Raw genomic sequence first — 20,376 nt, forward strand, 5'->3', positions numbered from 1 at the left:
GGTCTAATCTGAGCTTCATCTCTCTCAGATTGTGGAGACAGAGTCAGAGCCTGCATAGGAACAGCTCAGAAGAGGCAGGAGGAGGGAAATCCTCCAACAGCATCACAATTATTTTTATTTTATCAAGTTGCGGTAAAAGGAACATCTTTATTCCTCAGGAAAACAACACTAGACAATGCTTTTAAGATGTTTCTTAATGCTTAAGCCCCACCTCCTCTCTAGGAAGATAATTAAGAGTTGTCTTTCATCTCGCTGCTGTTTGGTGAGGATAGGAGTGGTACACAAATGACTTGAGAAGCTGCTGAGTTAAATCACTCCTGTTTGCAAAAAAAACTAAAATCTGCCAGAGTAAAGCAGCACTAATGGATTTGTAGCCGACAGAATAAATACCACTTGCAAGTAAAATAATATTTGTGGAATATGTGAGGAAAAACTTGCTTACATAAAGGAAAAGGCTCCTTCAATTACTGCCCACCTTGCGGCTCCCTTGGGCATTTCCCAGCCCCTTCTATCAGCTCTCTCTAGGTGGTTCTATCACGTGCCTTTATTCTTTATAAATATTGTTTTATCTTTTATTCTTTATAAATATTGTTTTATCTTCTAACTGAAGGAAAAAAAAATCCTTTTTTCCCCCTCAATCAGGATGAGTGCTACAAAAGCACTTGATATTGAAGCTGCCTGCACAGAGCCCTGGGCACGGCTGGCTTATTTCACAATGGCCAGTAAGAGAGATTCATTCCTTGCAAGGGGAAAACAGCATTTTTCCATTAAGTGAACTCCTGTATAATACAGCAGCATATCTCTGCTTCTTCCAGTCCCCACAACTCTTGCTATCCTTGTTTCCAACTGAGTTGTTTACTTTCCCTCAAATCCTCAGCTTGGCAGAGCTTGTGAACAGCCTGCCACGCTGCTGAGCACAGAGCCACAAATATGAAAGGGGGAAGCGATTTCTGAAGGAAGCACATCTGAAAGGAGGGAGATAAAATAGTGATGGCACGATTATTTTTATTTTATCAAGTTGCTGTAAAGCTGCCAAGCCCAGAAGCCGAGCGCTTTAGCTGTGCTCTGAAAAGAGAGAGCCAGAAAAGATCTTCCCTCTCTCACTGCTGCTCCTCACCAAAAAAGTAAAAAAAAGTTCAGATGTTTCCATCTCAACAACACTTGTAAGTTCTGAAATAGAAAGAATGGAACAGATCATAAAGAATCCTCACTTTCACTTGAATAGGCAGAGATCTGCGTGATGGGCACAGGTATGAAAGCAGCTAAAGGAAAAACAATTGGAATTGAAAGGAGCTAAGAGCTTTGTTCCCACTGAGTGCCTCATGCACCCCCTCCCCTGCTGCTCAGCAGGAAACCAAATCTGCACAGAAAAAACACCAGAATCCACTGACATGGCAAAGACTTCATGGATCTCGGACTTGCTGAGCACAGAGATCTTCTCCAACCTAACAGATTCTGTGAAATGATCCCTAAAATAAAACTTGGGGAGGAGGAAATTTTAACGTGTACATCACAGAGGATCTCTGTAAAAATCAGCTTTTCTCATAGGGAGATAACTATAGGAATTCAGAGAATAAAATAAAAAATATTACCAGATAACTAAAAATGTCCCCACAGTGCAAAATACTTTGGTAATAAGTAATTTATTAATCTGGTAATAGCACTTCAGATCAGGACATTGCCCTGAAAACCTTTAACTTAAAAGAAGCACCAAGAACTCATCTTGTCCATGGCAATGCCTGACTGTGGGCACCCTGGCAGGGGAAGTTTCCACAAATGGTGACAACCTGAGGATTTATGTGAGTCTTAGATGAAGAGTGCAGAGGAATTTAGAATAAAATCTTGAGGGAGAGCAGCAGCACAAAGAGAGGGCCTGACAAATAAAACAAAGTGCAATTTCTGCCTCTGCTGGTAGTTTACACCATCTGTACTGCAGATATATAGTGAAATTCAGGGCATTACAAAGCGCTGTGGAAATTTATGGATTTCCAAACAAAGCAGTAGAATATGCATCTTTTCAGGGATGATGAATTCTACAGCAAACAGCAACCACTGTCAGGCTGTTTGCAACATTAATTCCTTTCTGAGTCTGGGAAATTTCTAGTATCTGTTAGAGCTGGGAAAACAGCACAGTGCACAACAATTAATTGTGGTTTTTGGGAAGGCATTTAAAAACAAAGCCAAAATGGAAAGTTTTGCTGGTCATTTTCCAAGCTACAGATGCTGATCTGCAGCACCAACACCTACTGGCTGGAGCCTGGCATCCTTTTCTAATGGCATTTCCCCTGATTTAGCTTCATCAACAACTCAATTAGAACCAGTTTGTGTAATTCCAGCAAAAACCAGTTTGCATTTAACAACATGGAAGAAGGAGCCCTCCAAATGGAGAAGTTCATCCATAGAAAGGATGATGCACACTGAAAACCTCCCTCCCTTCTTCAAGGCAGAGTTAGCTACCAACCAAAACCATTTCATTTCCTAAGAAAAGACAAATACTGAATTAGGAAAATCTGTTTTCAGCTTATTTTGGGTTAGCCCATGGATTCTGCTGTTCATCTGTGTCCTTCAGCTCCAAGCAGGCAGGATGGAGGCTGGAAATGCCATTTCATTACAATGGAGTCCAGGCCACCATCTCTTTGTGACTCCCTGCAATTCACCTCCAACTGTGGCACAAACTTGTGCTGCTGGACAGTGACAGAGGGACAGCAGTGGCTGGGACTCCTATGGCCTGAAAAATCAACTACTGCTTTAGAGAACGATTTTATAGATATGCAATTCATAGGTATGAATTTATAGATTTGAAATGGGACAGCACAAAGGACAAAAGAGATCTGGAGCAAGATGTCATTTGTTGAGCTAATTATGAGAGGCCACCCCTGTGTCCCTGGATGCAGATGAGGGGACACAGGCAGGGGAGCCTTGTGGCCGGGATGGATTCTGACATTCCCAGCTCAGCATCTCAATCTGCAATCAAAAGCTGTCAGAGAAGGAAAAGGCCCCACAGCACAGTTTATTCTTCACTGTTTCTCTGTTTTGAAATCCCTTCTAGGTGAAGAAAACCAATAAAATCTTAGCAAGGAGCCCCATGCTGCTCTGCTGCCCAGTGAGCTCATGAGGCCTGAGGAGTGAGAAAAGTCCATTTTTAAGGGCAGTACTGCCCTAAACTGCCCTAAAAGGACCCAATATGGGCACCCTGAGTGGCACAGCAGCACCTGCACCCTCTGGGAGTGCCCCTGTCCCCTTGCAGGAGCTAAAACCCACTGCAAGTGCTGACTCTGGTAATCTCCCCTCGTTATTTATTGGATTCTTTCTCAAAGGCAGATGGAGGGAGCAGTGGTGTTAATCTCATTTGGGATTGAATGAGTCCAAAATACCCATTACCTTACAGGCACTGGGGCACCAAGCTGGAGTGTGTCTGCTTTATATGCAGCAATTTTCAGCCAAAAAATTAATCAGACCATAAAATATCCTTCAAGAAAAACAATGATTTTGCAGATGAGGAGCTGCCTCAGAGGGTGAGCAACCTGGCAACCCAGAGCCAACATCCCCACTAAGACACAAAACAATAATCATATAACTTAATGGACTGGCGAAATCCCACATTTCAGTTAACTAAATTCAAGCAAAATCTCTTTTCAACACTGGAGAGGTGTGAGAGAGAGTTTGGTTGTGCATTGGGAGCTTTAACAACATTTATGAATAATTTGTCCCCAACACTGGGTTTCAGCCTCCATCCTTTGTGAGAAATAGTAAAATATTCAGTGTTACAGAATCCCAACTGGACTGAACCTCTGCAGGTGAAGAGCTCACAGGGCACTCAGTGCCTCCTCCTGACATTGCCTGGGACAAGATTTTACGGCTCCGTTTGCTGTCCAGAATGAAAAGTTTGTGTCACTAATTCATCAGGAATTAAGAAATAATGTTCTTACTAAACATTGGAAAAGTTTACTTTAAAAAAAGCCAAACAACGAACCAAAAACACCACCACCAGTAAAAGATGGTTACAAGTTTCCTACAAACAGTGTGGGAAGGAAAACATTGGGAGATCAACTAAGAGTAAAACCCCAAAACTTCCAAAAGCTTTCCCTCAAACACTCTCCATGCTAAGATCTGCATGGAAGCCAATACCATTTTTAAGAATTGAGGCACAACAGCAGAGAGATTTTATTACGTTCATGCTCTCCAAGGGCTTTTCAAGCTGCTCCTGTCCCTCCCAGCTGCACAAATCCCTGCTCTGGTGGGGCAGTGAAGGGGATGGAGCTGTCCTGAGCACAGCTCCTGCCTCCCCTTGCAGTGCCAGCCAGGTGGGCACCACAAAAGGGACGCCTCCACCAATCCCAGCTCCTCTGTTTGTCCAATTTGCAGAGTAATGCAAGCTGAGCATGGCTCACAGCACTAAGCTACAGTGCAGTGGCACTAAATGGTTTTGATATTTGGAGTTTTCCCCTAAATAACAGGGATGTCTCTGCTCCCTCGCCAAAAGGTGAAGGAAAAGGAAAACCATTCTGAGCATCCCCATGGATAACTGAGCACCTCACAGAGCTCACCTACATCCTCTGTTAGCAGGCCCAGGTGATTTACCCAGACTCTGACCAGGCTTTGTGCATCTCCAAAGATGAAGGAGGAGCTGCCTACCTGCCCTTTTTAAACACTGCTTCACTGCTGAGTGCCCAACTCAGTGTGAGGAGAAGGAGGATAAATGCCCTGGCTGCTCTGAGCAGCCCAGCTCCCTCCTGCAGTCCAAGATAAGGCATTGGCATCTTTTTGGGGTTCCCTGTTTACATTGGGGTTACCCTGTTTGCACTGGGCTGGGAGCCAGGTGATGCTCTACAGTGTCGCAGACATCTATTTGTGAAAATCTTTTTGTGAAAATCTTTTCTTAGGATTTTTTCCCTTCTGAGGAGCTCAGGCCTCAGGAACAAAATGCAAACAATGGTTATCTGCTGCTGTGGAGTGCAACAGGTGCATCTGGGATTGGTCTCACGTGGTTTTTTGGTTTTAGTGACCACTCATGGCAGAGCTGCTGCTCTCTCTCTGTCCGAGCCACAGGACCTTTGTTAATCATTCCATTCTATTCTCACCTAGCCTTCTGAGAGAAACCTTTCCTTCTATTCTTCTTAGTTAGGTACAATGTAATAGATATATCATAAACTAATAAATCAGCCTTCTGAACACAGAGTCAACATTCTCGTCTCCTCCCTCATCCAAGAACCCCTGTGAACACTGTCACACTACAGCTGAGCTCCCTGCTTTTCCTACCAGCCCTCTCCTCTCTGCCCCTCTGAGTCTGTAACAGCAGCCCTGACGTGTCAGAGGCAAGAGGAAAGAAAAGATTTAACAGTGACAGCCAAAGGAATTAGGCAGACAACATCACGGACAGAAAGGGAAGAGACATTGTACAAGGCAAATGACTCGGAAAGGATTTAAATACCTCAAGGAGGACCTGGAGCCTTTGGTAGAGGCTGATTTCCCCGTGAGCAGTTGGGATGTTTGGGCTGTGGGAGCACAGGGAGCAGTGTGACAGCACATCCAGCCCCATGAGCTCAGTGGGAGCTGTCTGGGGAGCCCTCCCTGCTTTTAATTAACTCAGGAGAGAACTCTACGTTGGCCCAAATTGAGAGGCTTTATATCATGGAATCACAACCCAGTCTGGAAAACAGACAGCTAAACTTAAATGAAATGGGAATTATATTCTGCTTTTGTAATAGTCTCCCCTGCTGAAATCAATAGCAAATTCAGTGCTCACAGCTCTGAGAGCTGCTTCTTTTTGTCCTTATTTTCTCTGAGTGACTTTTCAGCTACACAGAGACTAACCTCCACTGCCATGCACTATGGCAAATCAGGATCTTGAAAAAATTATTTTACACATAGTAAAGTCTGTCTGAAAGGTTGCCAGGTTAATACAAGTAGAGTTCTGCCTGTGGCCAGGTAACCTCAGCAGCCCTGCTCCGCTGCGGAGTAAGTCTTGATTTAATTAGAATTAAGATTTTATTTGCAAACATCTTGTAATTACCTTTTTTATTTTACAGTTGAATACTCCCAGTGGCCTACTACAGGCTGATATACTGGTTTATATGTGGCAAGTTGGTGGTGTTCTATTCCACATTAACTGGAACCAGGGGAAGCTATCAATAGACAAGAATTTGTTAATGCCCCTTTCCACTCCATAAACTGCCTTTTCAGAGTCACCTTCCAGAACTGTGCCCTGATTTCTGGATGCATTATTTGTTCAGGATGTCAGGGATAATTAGTGCATTTTCTTTTCTCTTCTATTTCTCAATAAAATGTTATTTTGTTCCTGCAGATACTCAAATCACATCAGGACAACTCTCTGCTTTCATTGGCTTCAAGCTTGGGAGGCCTCCATTAGAAGACATCAAGTACCAGGTTTTAAGACTGCTCAAAAATAGTTCAGAAATTTATGTAGGCAATCCTAATTTCAGTTTTAATCCCCACATCTTCTGCTCTGATCTGGTCTTTTATTACTTGTTTAGGTTTTTATAATTTTATCAAGGGTTTGTGTTAGCACTCAGGATTAAAACTGAAGCTCCATTACATAAGAAATATATTCAAGAAATATTTGAATTTAATAAGGCACCAAACAAACTAGGAATATTTTGAGCACACAGATTCTAAATACTGAATATAACCTGGGTGTGAATAGACTGTATAAATCTGTTTAGGTAGATAGTTTCTATTGAAGACACCAAACCAGGATAAAAGCTTTGTTTTCATTCTGACTTTGACTGGTTTTGAGTCCTAAAGGCTCAAGCTGTGACTTAAGCAAACAGAGCACACCAGGACTCCATGAACAATAATTCAATACCCATGAACTGTGGGAACAAAATATGCACTGAATTCTTATTAATTGCTTCTCTTCAGATATTTAACTACAGTTGCTAATATTTGTTCCTAATTTAAAAACGCTCTTTTTATAATTAAGAAAAAAACAGCAAACAACCTATTTTAATTTTGAATATTTTTAAAGCCAAGATCAAACCACAGGCCATATTGCAATATATCTCACTTGTCAATAAAGTGAGCGCCTAAATAAGTACCTTCAGGCATATTTATCAGAAGCAGAGCAGCAAACGTGGTTGGATTATATTTATTACTGGCATCTTTTTGCCTGTGAGCAGGAGCTGAGGGGAACAAGGTGAATTGCCAGCTCTCCTAATAAGACATCTCTGTCAGAAGGTCCAGAAATGCTCAGGGGAGAGCCTGGCTGCAGATTAGGGCTCAAAGGCAACGAAAAGAACACAAAGTGCTGCACATGGCTGTGCCTGCATCGCTGGGCATTTGGAGGCAACCAGAATTACATGACTTGATTTACTTTACAAAAACTGATTAGTGGAAACCCCCTGTGGATTTCCTAACTATACTATAGAGGGATATAAGATTAGTGTAGCAATTCCCATCATCAAACGTATTTACTGCTAAAATATTGGATTAGTGATGTTGTATCCACTGTTCTAAGATTATAAAGTGATTCTTTAAAATTGAGCAAAAAAAAAAAAAACTAACCCTACACTCTATCATTTGTAATTAGATTTGAGCGAGTGGCTTTGCCTTTCCAGAAAATGCAATTTTGCTAAAAAAAAATAAATAAAAATGGACTGTGTTCTGCACACAAATAAAGAGAAAATGAAACTATAGGTTCAGAAGAATCCTCTTTTTGAGACACAAATGGCTGGATTTGGGTGGATCTTGTTGTGATGCCCAGTGCTGTGGAACACCCCACCTCTACAGCAGGTGGTCATGAAGCCTTGTTGGTGCGAGATGTGGTTTATTTGAACACACATCATTTATTTGACATCACCATCCTCAGATATTCACCCCTCCCAGAGAGCTCTGAGGGCCATCACTGTCTCAGGTTCCACTGACAGTGAGCAGTGAAGGAGGAAAAGCATGAGGAGAGGGGATAAATTAGCATGTTCATTAATGTAATTATGCTACATTTGGCCAGGAAGATTAATGCAGCTATATCCTGACTTTTTAGCCATTATCTTCAGTGAATAAAAGCACTTGGAGTTCTTACAATTAATAAACAAATAAAAAGCTGCAGCACTACCATCACCTTCTCACATTTTATCCTGTTGAACACCTCTAGGCACCACTTGTATGCAGTATTTCAGAAACACGCATTATAGACAGTGATGTAGGAGTCACCAAAAAGAAATTAAATCAGAAATATTCTGCAACTGAAGAGTGGGAGTTTTGTTGTACCTGTCATGCTGGCAAACCTCACTGTTTGCCACTACTGCAGTTTAAACTTGAGCATTGTTCCTTTTCAAGAAGAAAATGGTAAATCCCTGTTGTCTCTTTCTAGAACCATCTTCCCAGTAATGACAGAATCCTGGAGGTTTTAGGGCTGGAGAAGACCTGGTGATCCCACATCTCCCTGGGCTGCCTAATTCCAGTTTTCAGTGAAGAATTTTTCCTTTTTTGCCATCTCATCTAAACCTTGGCAAACCTTGAGGCCATTTCCTCTCATCCTGGCAGTTGTTTCCTGAGACCAATCCCACCTTGCCAAAGGCTGGCAGAAACAATTTGTTTCTGGTTCAGAACCACGGTGACCAACATTATTTCATGTCACTGCCACACAAAATTCAGCAGCAGCAACCTCAGAAATTTAAACAATCACAGATTACTTTGATTTTAAATTGTCCTGCCTATAATGGACTGTAAATTTAGAGGCTACAAATACATAATCTTAACCACAGCAGCTCTGAACAGCCTTGACAGGGTTTATCAGCTAAATGTTTAATCAGGCAAAGCAGCAAAAAACACAACCACAGGAATACATGGTATTTAGCATTTAAATAAAGCTTGTAAACCAATGACAAGTCTATTTGGGCAACTACTCCCACACGTGTTCCTTATCTGCAAAGGTCTTGTCCCAAATTTATCGGAACGAGTCTCTCGTACTTTATTTTCCAGGCAGGAACATCAGTTTCCATTTACTGAGCTCACAGAACAAAGATGCAGAAAACTACAAGTTAAAAGCCACGGCCATGAAAAAAGCATTCCCACAATGTCAATGTCATTCTGCTCTGTGAACTTAATCAAGCACAGCCAAAACCCCTAAAAATCACAATTGTAAAACCAAGAACAAAAGCCCCACCACGCAGAAGGAGAAATGAGCCTGACGAGGCACCGCAGCTCTTTTCTTGTCTAATTGCAGAGCTGTTTCAAAATTCCCAGCAAAACCTGGCTGCTTCCACGATCCAACCTCGAGCAAATAAGGCGAGCAGGAGCCAGGGCGGCACAAACCCCAAATCCTCGTTTGCCCAGCCTGCAAGCTCTGTGTGAAATTGCCCTGCTGCTAATGGGCACCAGCTCCTCCCTGCTGCTAGCAGGGGCCAGATGTGGCTCCTTCTGCCTCGCTGCCCCTTGGCCCCGCACACAGACCCTGCTCTGGGGCTGCTCCACTCCCCCTCTGCTGGCAGAGCTCATCCCACAGCAGCCCCAGCACACCAAATGAGTTTTTATTGTCGTTATTAAACAGGCACAAGTAGTGAGACTCTCCCTTGTGTGTGGTTTGGGGGAACTCAAAAAACTCTCATGGAAGTTACACCTTTTTGTACTGAGGAATTGGCTTTGCTCGTGGTTCATTCCAGCAGCTTTTAAATACATTTCTCCTCCTTTTAGAGTTGGGAACCATTTGCTTTATGAGCACCATTTGGATCATTTGCCTGTTGCTCATAAAATAGACAAAGCTTTTATCCATGCCATGAATTTTTACTCACTTTATACAAAATACCTAAGGAGGGATTTGCAGTGGCCAGAATTACATCCATGAAAGAATTATCAACTAATTCAATTTTCTGCTACAATAATGGCTCCAGCAGTTTTTGATTTTGTTGATTACATTTCTTCTCTCCAAGAAACAAAAAAGCATGTTAGCATTAGTTTCTTTGTATGTATTTGCTTTAGAAAACAGACTATCTTTTAAAATGAAAAATAAATAGGAACGATGAAAATATTTTGTGAATTTTTATCTTTGTGGTTATTAATTAAAGCTGTGGCAAATGCAGATTTCGATAGCAATCAAACAACATGGTGATGGTCTGTTGTTGTTCCAGCAAGAATGAGGATTCCCATCAACACTGGGACAGTGCAACAGAACATTTCCTTGGCAGGACTGCTGGCAACAAGTCACACAAAGCACCAAGGAGAAGTGGCTGCAAAATTCACCTGTGTCACCCATGTTCACACACCAGTGCGTGTGACAATCGTAAACGACAATCGTAAACGCGTAAATGACAACCACAGCATCAAGCTGCTTCAGCAGCTCCTCTCTCAACTCAGAGGCCAAAATGCTCTCCAAGAAGCCAAACCCAGCCCCAACCCAAGCTCCTGGTGAGGAAATGCTGCAGGAGAGGAGCAGGAGGAGCCATCAATGCTCCATCAGCTGGGACCAGACGCCTCCCTGCAGGTTGTCCCAGCACACGAAGGGTTAATGCCTGCTGCTAGCTGAGGAGCACAGCAAGCCCCGCAGGACTGCACACAAACATCATTGATTGCAGACTCAGGTCGATGGGGTTTAATTGCTGTGATTAGCAGCCGCCTGCATGGAGGGTTTGGGGGGTTTGGCCATGCAGGGCTGGGAGCAGCACGCCCTGAACTGGGACAAGGGGAAATCCTGGGCCTTGGGGAGCAGCAGCTCAGGGACTGCCCTGCAGCACCAGGCTTGCAGGTTTACAGACAGAAATCTCCCCTGTGCATGCACAAACATGAACAGCACATAGCTGGGTTTAGCAGCTGAGAGTTCCTATATTTCAGCCAGCTCTACAGACTGTCCTGTGGAGCCTGCACAGCCAGCACTGCACCTGCTAAAGGGAGGCATGAGCAGAGCTGTGAGGGCTTTTTCACTTCTGCTTCTCAGTCCCTGCACTGTATTTGCCACAAGCTTTGGGAGTAGAACCTCTGGAACAAACTTAACTTCCAGGATTTCACATCTCACCGCTTCTTTCCTTCCCTCACATCACCTCCAAAGCCACATGTGCAGTACACTGATACACAGGGAATAAACAGCAAAAAGGGCTCCGAAATCCTCCACATAAAACAGTTACAATAAACATTTTTTAAAGTAACTACAAACACCAAAATATTCATACCCATTCTGTGTTAAGAAAGATTGCATATTTATATCCATGCTTCTTAATTACTTTTTGCATGGTTAATTATTGTTTCATTCTTGGTTAAGTCCTCATGAAGCAAAAGGCTGATGTTTCAAACCTCCCTCCCAAAATAACAAACCTTCACCATTTCATTTCTATACCAGATGCTCACAGTTTATTGGCACACCAATAAAACCATCAAAGTGATTTTGTTTTGTCAAGTTCTGCAATTTGTTTTAAGCACAAGTTGAAGGCAAGATAAGGCTGGCATTCCTCCCTTAAAAAGAACTTAAAGGGGACCACCAGTAGTCTGGGCAGCCAAAAACCAAAACAAACCATTTTGACATGTGATAGAAGAACCACAGAACAACTTTTTGCAACTTTTTTTGCAGATTATGTCCATAAATACTTATAGAAACCAGCACTACAGACAAGAAGTGATCAGAAAAGTTGTTCCAGCCTACCTGTGGCTGAGTCCAGGGCTCCAAGGTAGTTTCTTTCAAAGGAGTTTGTGGCCTTCCCACTTCTTTCGTGTGCTTTTGGGAGAGAAAAAGATGTCAGTGATATGTTCAGTCAGCATTCTGCATTAATATCCCTTGAGGGAATAAAACAGGTACAAATTCCATACAATAATGTATCAATGCATCAATGCACACATTTGGTGTAGGCTGTAAGTAACTTTTTATTTTTCCACCAGCTAAATAACTTTATAGAGTTGCTGTATCTTTGAAGGTGTGGGGGTATACACCTTCATCTGTGCATACAGGTAAAAAATTCAGCTGAAAATATGAAATTATTTGCCACCAGAGTAAGGCTCAGCAGCAGAAATTCAGAGGGAACTCAACTCTGGTTTCTCCCCTGTTTTCTGCCCAGGCTGTGTTATGCTCACTGTAACTTCAATAGATGAATCCAAAAAGGAATTTTTGGGAAACACTTTTTAAGGCTGAATTATTTGGATGTGGAGTCATGTTTTCAGGTGAGAGCCCTTGTCTTTCCTTAATCCTCAGAGCTGGAGCCAGGAGACAGAGCAGTTAAAGGTTTTCTGTCTCCTTGGCTTCCCACTACTTGGAATGTTCTAGGAACAACCACCTCAAACCAAAAGTCATTTAATCAAATAAATTAAAATGGTCTTCAAAGACTCTGATCCTTCACACTTCCTTTTTTTACAATACCAAAACATCCTGCAATTCTTTATTAACGTCTAATTACTGCAATAATAAATGCATTGGTAGATTTTGGTCACTGGGCCTGAGCATTGAGCAGGATGTTGGCACGTTTTAATTTTCTCCATATGTGCTTCCAGTGAGGGAATTTCTCACACTGTTGTGAAGGATAAAAGTCTCTCATTTTCTTTCTCCCTAAATTTTTGTTCTGTCATAAAACAGAAACAAGACTAAAGAAAAGATCTTCTGCTGAAATACTTTTAAGTAGCACCAAGGTTTTCCTCCTCCTAAAATACATCTCTAATGGCAAACCCTTTGACCATATCTAATACAAATATCACATTATCCAGGTCCCACTAAAGGCCCTTGGAGACTGCAAAGACTGACAAAGAAAAGGAAATGCCATTGAATTTTTTGTCTTTCACACCAATATATAGCTGCTTAAAAGGAAGCATTGTTTTTTAAATACAGAATTTGGGGGCAACTTCAGTTTGCATGGAGCATTCACAGGGCTTCTTTCAAAAAACCACCTTATTAAATGGCAATTGTGTTTTGGCAGCTTGGATTGCCTGTAATAATAGATTACAAGCAATAATTTCTACCATTTTTTGTTATTTTGCATTTTGGGGTAGCAATGGAATATGATTCATTCTTGAAATAGAACAATAAGTGCATTTCAAAAGTAAAAAGAAATAACCACAGATTCAGTGAATGCTAAAAAGAGTTAAAATGAATGCATCTGGGAAGGGAAGGTTGTGTTTTTCATGTGTTCAAAAGCAAATGTAGTCTACCTTATAATCTTGCTTTAATCACCAGCCATCAAAGGGACCCAAACACACAATGAAAATTATTAAACATATCAATTGTGATGCTAAAGATACCATAATAATTCCACACGGGCCAGCCTGCCAGGAAATGATGTTAAAAATCACATTATTTCTTGAGAAATAATTCTCCTTGGCATTTCACACCAATTTTTTATACAACATTTGTCCACTCAGAGGGCAAAGAGAAAAATGAATAAACAAGTGATTATGCAAGAGAAAGAGATGTAAAAGTACATTTAGGTGAAGCAGCACTTGAAGTGTTTGGCTAACACTGGAAACAACGTTCTCAATCTTAGACATGGCTTAATGAAAACTCAAAGAACTTAAGGCTGAATTTTATTTAGACTGGCCCCATTTACTTCCTAAAGATCCCCCTGCCCTGCACCTAAAGAGACCCCAAAGATAAAATATCAGGAAATAGGGACAGCACACAAGAAGAGTGAAAATAACGCAGATTCCAGGGAAATTGCTGCTCCTGGAGGGAAAGAAGGTAAAACCAAGCAGCAGCACTTAGCCACAAGCTCTCTTTCCTCCGTTTTAAAGAAGCAAAGTGGTAATGAGAGACAGTCCTTACAGGAGCCTCTTCCTTCCAGCACAGATAAAGAAGCTCTGACTAAGAGTGGGGAGTTTTTGGAAGCCTTTACCCCCTTGTTTAGCTTGGAGCATCTTCCTACAGCCTTCTGCAGCTCCCAAATCCCCTGAAGAAACAATAGACTGTGCCCACAGTCTTTTATGTTCCCTCCTCTTCCTCGATTTGGCATTTTAGTTCCACAAAAGGAAGAGAGCTGTGCTTGTGATGAGATCAAAGATGGAATTGGACTGGATCAAAGATGGAAGATCTCAACCTGGACATGATGTTGTGGTTCCAGCAGTGCCAGTAGAGCTCCCCCAGCCCTTGCACACACACACTGATTAAATTTTTTCTAGCAATCAAGCTTGACTGGTGAAATAAATGAGGTTCTTTCCATGTTGGAAGAGCCACCTGAACCTCTGTAAGAGCCACTGAACCTCTGCAAGAGCCAGGTGCTGTTCCATCAGCACAGGGGGTACCTTGGACAGCTCCTCCCTCTCATCCAGCTCCTCCTGAGCCTTTCCCCTCTGCTGCAGCTCAGGGAGGCACATCCTGCCCTAAATCCTCACCTGGCACTGTGTCACTGCTGGGGTACAGGTACTGAGCAAGGCACAGACAAAGGAGCCACATAAACCCGGGCTGGCTGTAAAGGTTTCCTTCATCTCGGAATTATTTCCTTTTGTCCACCAAGAAATGCAATAATTCCAGCTGCAACCCAAGCCTGTATACCTACATAAACTCAGATTTTCAGGTGTTTTCAATAGGAACAAAGTTTTGGTTTGCTGTGCCATCATACAGCCAGTCCCATCACTTGGCCACCTAGAAATTATCCTGATCAGTGTTGTTACCAATCAATAAAGTACAGAATAATAACCAGGTCATAAAAGACTGCGCACAAAATATTTTGCTGATATTTTGGATTTTTTTTTTGTCTGGTTGTAACAGCAAAATAAAGCTTTAATATTTGATCAAAGCAGTTATTAAGTATTTTTTTAAGGGAAAAATGAAATTCATCATGAATATTTCCTGTTGTTTATTAGGAACCATAAGTTAACAAACATATAATTACTTATGACAACTTGACAGGTAATATCCAGGCTTCCAAAGCCTACCAGAGAAAATTAACTGCAAAACAGATTTTAAAGGTTATGAAAGTGTTTTAAGTCAGATATCATTTCTGTCTTTAATAGAATGATGGATCTGGGTATTTCAGAGTGGTCCTCACTCTGAAACATGAGGGGAGATCTTCAGTGCATCTGAGACAACTGAAACTGATTAAGTTTTATTCTAATACTAAATACTGGATTGGTTCAGCTAGATAAATGTTAGTTCTGTTCCATCATCCTTCTCTATAAACAAATTTTTGCTTTTCTTCAAAGCACACCTTGACTTGGAATCGAGAAGAAAAAATAAAAAGTTGCAACACAACAACTTTGATTCATCTATTCTGATTTCTGGAAAAGCCCTACAATTACGTAGGCAGATACTACCACCAGTAATTCTAGTGATTATTGATTACTGTGAGTAGCAAAAGCAGACTGAAATTCCAAGGTAAAACCATGCATTTTTCTCTGGTGCCTTAGGAAACTGCTGTGGCAGCATTAAAATTGTCTGACTCCATGTGTCCCACTCCTGCACTTTACAGCAAAGGAAAAAAAAAATAAACAAACAATAAACTATGAAACAAGCTTTCAAGCTGAAAAGTTCTATGGCTTGAAGTAAAATTTGGGAAACAAACAGCAAAAAATTTGCTAGGTTGTATACCAGCTGTGTTACATTATCATAATATAGTTGGAATTGCTAAAGTTTATCTGTTTGGGGCAACTTCTGTCTGCCAAAATCCACATTTTTAGACAGGAAATGCACTCTTCATTATTTTTCTGTTGCACACTTCAATTAGGAAATCAGGTACACCGATTTTACTGTCCAGGCAGAGTGTCTTTGCACTGAGACAGAAGAACCCTGTAAGCTGAGGAGGAGATTATCTCTATTAACAATGCCTCCCCCTTGCCTCTAAGTTGATTTCAGGTAATTGGATTCCTTCAGCCTCTCAAGGTCCTCCACAAGAAAGGTGAACAGAAGGATTAATTTTAGTGACAATAGTATAAGTCAATGAAACAGATTGCTAAAACAAATTATTCTATTCTGAGTTTCCAAGGTTCATATATTTCTATATAAAGAAAGCCACACCAGCTGAAATGCAGATGTCCTTAAGGATTCCTATAGGAAGGTTTCTGCTTTGGGTTCAAGAAACAAAGGTCTGCATTTTGCCAGAGGACAGAAACACAAATAAATATACAGTTTGTGGAGAGATCAGTGAGGAACACAAGTCTCGACCCCTGAAATGTAACTTAGGAGTTTTCCAGAATAAGCAGCAACCTGGAATCACCTCTGACAGCTTCCTCTCTGTTTTGTTTTGTTGTCCCAGCTGCAGTTCCCTCTCTGGAAGCACCAAAATGCCCTGTGACGTGGCTCTGCATCCTCCCAGCCATTCCTTGGGCTCAAAAGCCACAATTTCACCCAGCAATTCTCCAATGGAGCTGCCAACAGGCAGCTTTTACCTTGCAAGCACCTCCTGGGAGATGCAATAAACCCCCCAGGGCACACCCAGCATTAGGAGACGATTCCAGGGGTGCAGCACACCCACAGCTGTTCTGCTGCTCCTGCAGGGAAATCAGCCCTTGGCTCATTTATTTCCCTCTTTTGTCCCAAAAGACAGGGCAGGACAGGGGATGGAGGATAAGGGCAGGGTGTGGGTGTGGGGTGCAGCACACCAGGGATGCTCAGGGGTTTAACAAAGCCTGACACGAGATTTGCCAGATGGTTCTGCGCCGGATTGTAAAACTTTAAACTAATCTTCATTTAAGAGTTTTAAGGGCTGTATCCCTCTTATAAAGCCTCTTGCTCTTTTGCCTGGTTGATTCTGGTAAATTATAGATCAGACTTTAGAAAACTGCTTCCATGAGCAGCGGCTCCTTAAATCTCAGCTAAACTGAGCAAGAAGATTACATGTTATTATGATGTAGCACAGCAGGATTTCTGTACAGCAAACATAATGATGCAGAGAAGGATAAAACTATCATTCTGCACAAGGAGGTCATCCACACAAGAACAATGCTCTCTACACAGCAGCCAAATCCATCCCTACATGGTGAATCTTCACCGGGAAAATGCTTTTTTCTCAACGGTTCTGTAAAGAAACCCAACCATAAGCAAAAAAACCCAAATCTGCGCTTCAGGATTCAGCCATCAAGCATTGTGCCACAAAGGAGATGTCATTAGGGAGAAATTATTCTAAATACTACCAGAAAAAGTATCTATTTCAAGGGCAATTTTAGGGTAAATGCATCTTGTTGGTTTTATGCAAGGAGAAAGGATTTCCTGTGAATCCCAAGGGATATGTCAGATAGGGGATATAGCATTAAAAATTAAAATGCTCACTAATCTTACAAGCACATATATATACTTTTAATTGTAAATCAAACCCAGTTCACATGGAACAGCACAGAGTTACTACATTGGTGTAGAAATTATTTCCACCTGCTATGTGTATTTGCCATCTTACTCAGTATCTTCCCTACTAAAATTCTAATAGAGAGAATTGCAGATTTCAGACACCAGATGATGACAGAGTCAAAGTGGGAACAACAGAGAGTAAACCCAAGTGTTCAGTAACCAGCAGCAGCAAAACTGCAAAAAATCAAGAGACTGAGACCACCAAATCTGTAAGTTGATACAGTAATTTGATAGTAAAATTGTGGCTTATCAATTTTCTTGAACAGGTGATGCAAATGCTTAAGTCTATTCAGCTCCAAGGCATCATTCTATTGAAACTGCTCTGATTTTCTTTTCCTCTACACAATGCTGATTGTAGTAGAGTAATGTCAAATGACCTCCTTCTTCTTCCTTTTCTTTTTTTTTTTTTTTTTTCCCCAATTGAAACATTGCTTTCTGCACAGGAAAGCTTTTGACTTAAAAGCAAACAGGTGAGATATTCACAGCCCTGGTCTTTTTCAGAATGTCATGCACACGAATTATACAGACTTACCCTAAAGTTTCCTGCAAGAACAGCAGCAATTTGGAATGCCTAAGAAAAGTGCCTGTGAGGATATACTGGTGAAGACTGTTGCACAACTGATTTTATTACATTTAAATTACAAACAGAAACTGTTATCCTTCTGTTTTATCTTGCACATCATTGCTTATAAACTTAAGCAAGTTTTTCAGATTTCAAATGTAATAAAGAAATTCCTAATGAACAGTTAAATAATTTCTGATATAAGAACAGAGGATTTGCCACAAATTCAGATAACCCTAAAGGAAAAAAAAAAAAAAAAACACAACCAAAAAACCTTCAAATTTCACAAACACTGAGCTTTTTTTAGTTCAAATATGTAAAAATCTTAGGGTAATAGGTGATAAAATATGCTTACACTATATGTTCTGGCTTGAAAGTATTTACACATATAAAACTAATGTGACATTAGATGCTGAGGTACTCCTGCTTCAAGTGAAAGCGGGGAAAAAAGAACATAATATCAAACAGCTTGTTTTACTTGTCTGAGCTCTACTTAGCTTTTAAAGAAGGAATAGAAATATACACAAACCCATTTTGTAGCTCGGATATAAAGCATTGTGTTAAAAATGTAATACACGGTAGCAAAACTAAAATTTTATATTCCTGCATATTTCCTGCAGAGTTGTTAAAATTCACATTTCTTGTTATATCCTGTCATAAAAATAGTTTCTCTTTCTGTAGGTTATTCAGGAAAACAGCAGAGCCCCTGTCTGGATCCACCTTGTCCAAATGTGGGGTTTTTTTAGGGCTTGTCATTTTCCTTCTCTATGGCATGACTAAGTTATATTTTACAGAAATCCAGCTTCTCCTAAAGAACATTTGCAATTTAAATTGCTCTTTCTCTCTGAACATTAAGTCTGAATTGGATAAAGTTGTTAAAAGCTAAGGCTTCCTGTTTTTTTTTACTAATCAAGCAAACCAAAATTACATTATCAGAGCCAGCCAGGAGTAGCAAGGTTGCTGGAGAAAGGCCTGAAAGGGAATCTCACACAGTGATTACAGCCAGGGCAGAATGGCTGACCAGCCTCTACACTCTGAGCTTTGAAGTGTGGCAGAACTAAGGAAAATGTGCCACCTTAAATTAGATTTTTCCAGAAAGTTGATAAATAGGCTTACTCATAAAGAGCAGCAAGACTAATCTGCAATTCTCCTGACATTAGACAACATGATCTATAGAAGCCTTGTTGGATCATCAGTTCTTTTCATTTGATGTCATCCTATTTATATTCCTTATCCCCAGCTGTGACTATTCGTCTTCTAAAGTATGTTTGATTTTTCTAGTACATATTGTAGCTCTGAGGAGATGAGGTAAAATAAAAAAGTGAGATTGTTCTTCAGGTGGCAGGAGTGTGTCCAGAACAGGCACTCAGACCATAAATAATCCCCCAAGAGATAAAGAAATACGTTGGAAAATGCTTTTATTGCTCCTTATCGTGACTTGGAGTAAATTATTCAGCCTCTATCCGGAGCTGTGGCACAGAACTCAGGGTGGATGCAAAGAATGTGGTTTGTAAAGGAGGGAGGAGCAGGGGGAGGCAGGTGGGAGTCCCTGGAGGGGTGAGAGGGGCTCCAGCTGCCCCAGGACACATCTGTGCAAGGGGGATCCATCGCCCACATAAGCCAAGAATGTCTGTGGGCTGGAGCAGCACAGTTCAGGAAAAATTTATAGCTCTTTTGATACTTGACATGTGGTCAGGATAGAGTTCAAAATCCCCATATTTTTCTAGTAAAATCCATAAAAATTTGTATTGCACCAGCAAGAACCTGGTGCCTGTCAGCCTCACTGCTGCTTCTTCCCTTCCCTTGGACAGCTCTGCACAGCCTCCCATCAAGAGGAGCAACACAAATATTCCCTTTTTCTTACTGGGAAAGGGCCACCACAGACGCCCACAGAGCCCCTTCACATTTCCCCCAGCACTCCTGAGTTGGGCCAAACCCATCCTCACTCTTTGTTAGAAATCCCTTCTGAAGTTACAGGAGAAATTCTGCCTTGATGTCACAGGCTTTGCTGCAGTTTGCTGTCAGGAGAATAGTCACTCTATTTCAAGAAGAATCATAAATTTATAACCATTGTTTTTTTTTCAGCTAAACATAAATAATAACATTACAAAATTATTTCTCTGTTTGACCTATATAATAATAGTCTGCTGTGCTGCCTTTCGGGAAGGAGGGAACGTAAAATTCATCGGAGGCTGCACTGAATAAAGAGATTTTGGGAGCCCTGACAGACTGGGGCCAAGGCCCACCAGTGCCACAATTTCCTGGCTCCTGAGTGCTCCATAATGTGGCAGCTTTGTGTCCCTGGGGCATGGAGGCAGGACAGGAGTGCAAATCAGGCTCAGCATCTCTCTCAGTGTGAGGCTCTGCTCTTTGGAGGGTTTCTAGACCCATTCAGGGCAGTTCCTATAACACAGATGTGTTATCTTTATATTTTAGATATCATTACAAGGCTCCTTGGCCCAGATATTGGGTTGGCTTTAAATGTTAAATATTAAATTTCAGTGTTAAATATTTAATACAAGATCTACCTCTGTTTCCTCTGTGATCCTGTCCCTGCTCAGAGCAGGGTCAGGCAGCAGAGGCAGAGGTCACCTGCTCCCTGTGGCCAGCAGAT

The 20,376-nt window shown here is 41.4% G+C and overlaps 1 protein-coding gene across 2 annotated transcripts in view; it reads right to left on the reverse strand.

Moving 5' to 3' along the window:
- The window catches only part of PCDH11X (protocadherin 11 X-linked), a 418,629-nt gene that overhangs the window by 214,483 nt on the left and 183,770 nt on the right, over nucleotides 1-20,376 (reverse strand). For both annotated transcript variants that reach the window (XM_058032428.1, XM_058032427.1), the window contains one exon: nucleotides 11,588-11,659. In XM_058032428.1, coding sequence (XP_057888411.1) covers nucleotides 11,588-11,659 — 72 coding nt within the window. The remainder of the gene's footprint in view (nucleotides 1-11,587; nucleotides 11,660-20,376) is intronic.

This window comes from Melospiza georgiana, chromosome 12, assembly GCF_028018845.1.
Source record: "Melospiza georgiana isolate bMelGeo1 chromosome 12, bMelGeo1.pri, whole genome shotgun sequence".
In the NCBI taxonomy this organism is placed as follows: Eukaryota; Metazoa; Chordata; class Aves; order Passeriformes; family Passerellidae; genus Melospiza; species Melospiza georgiana.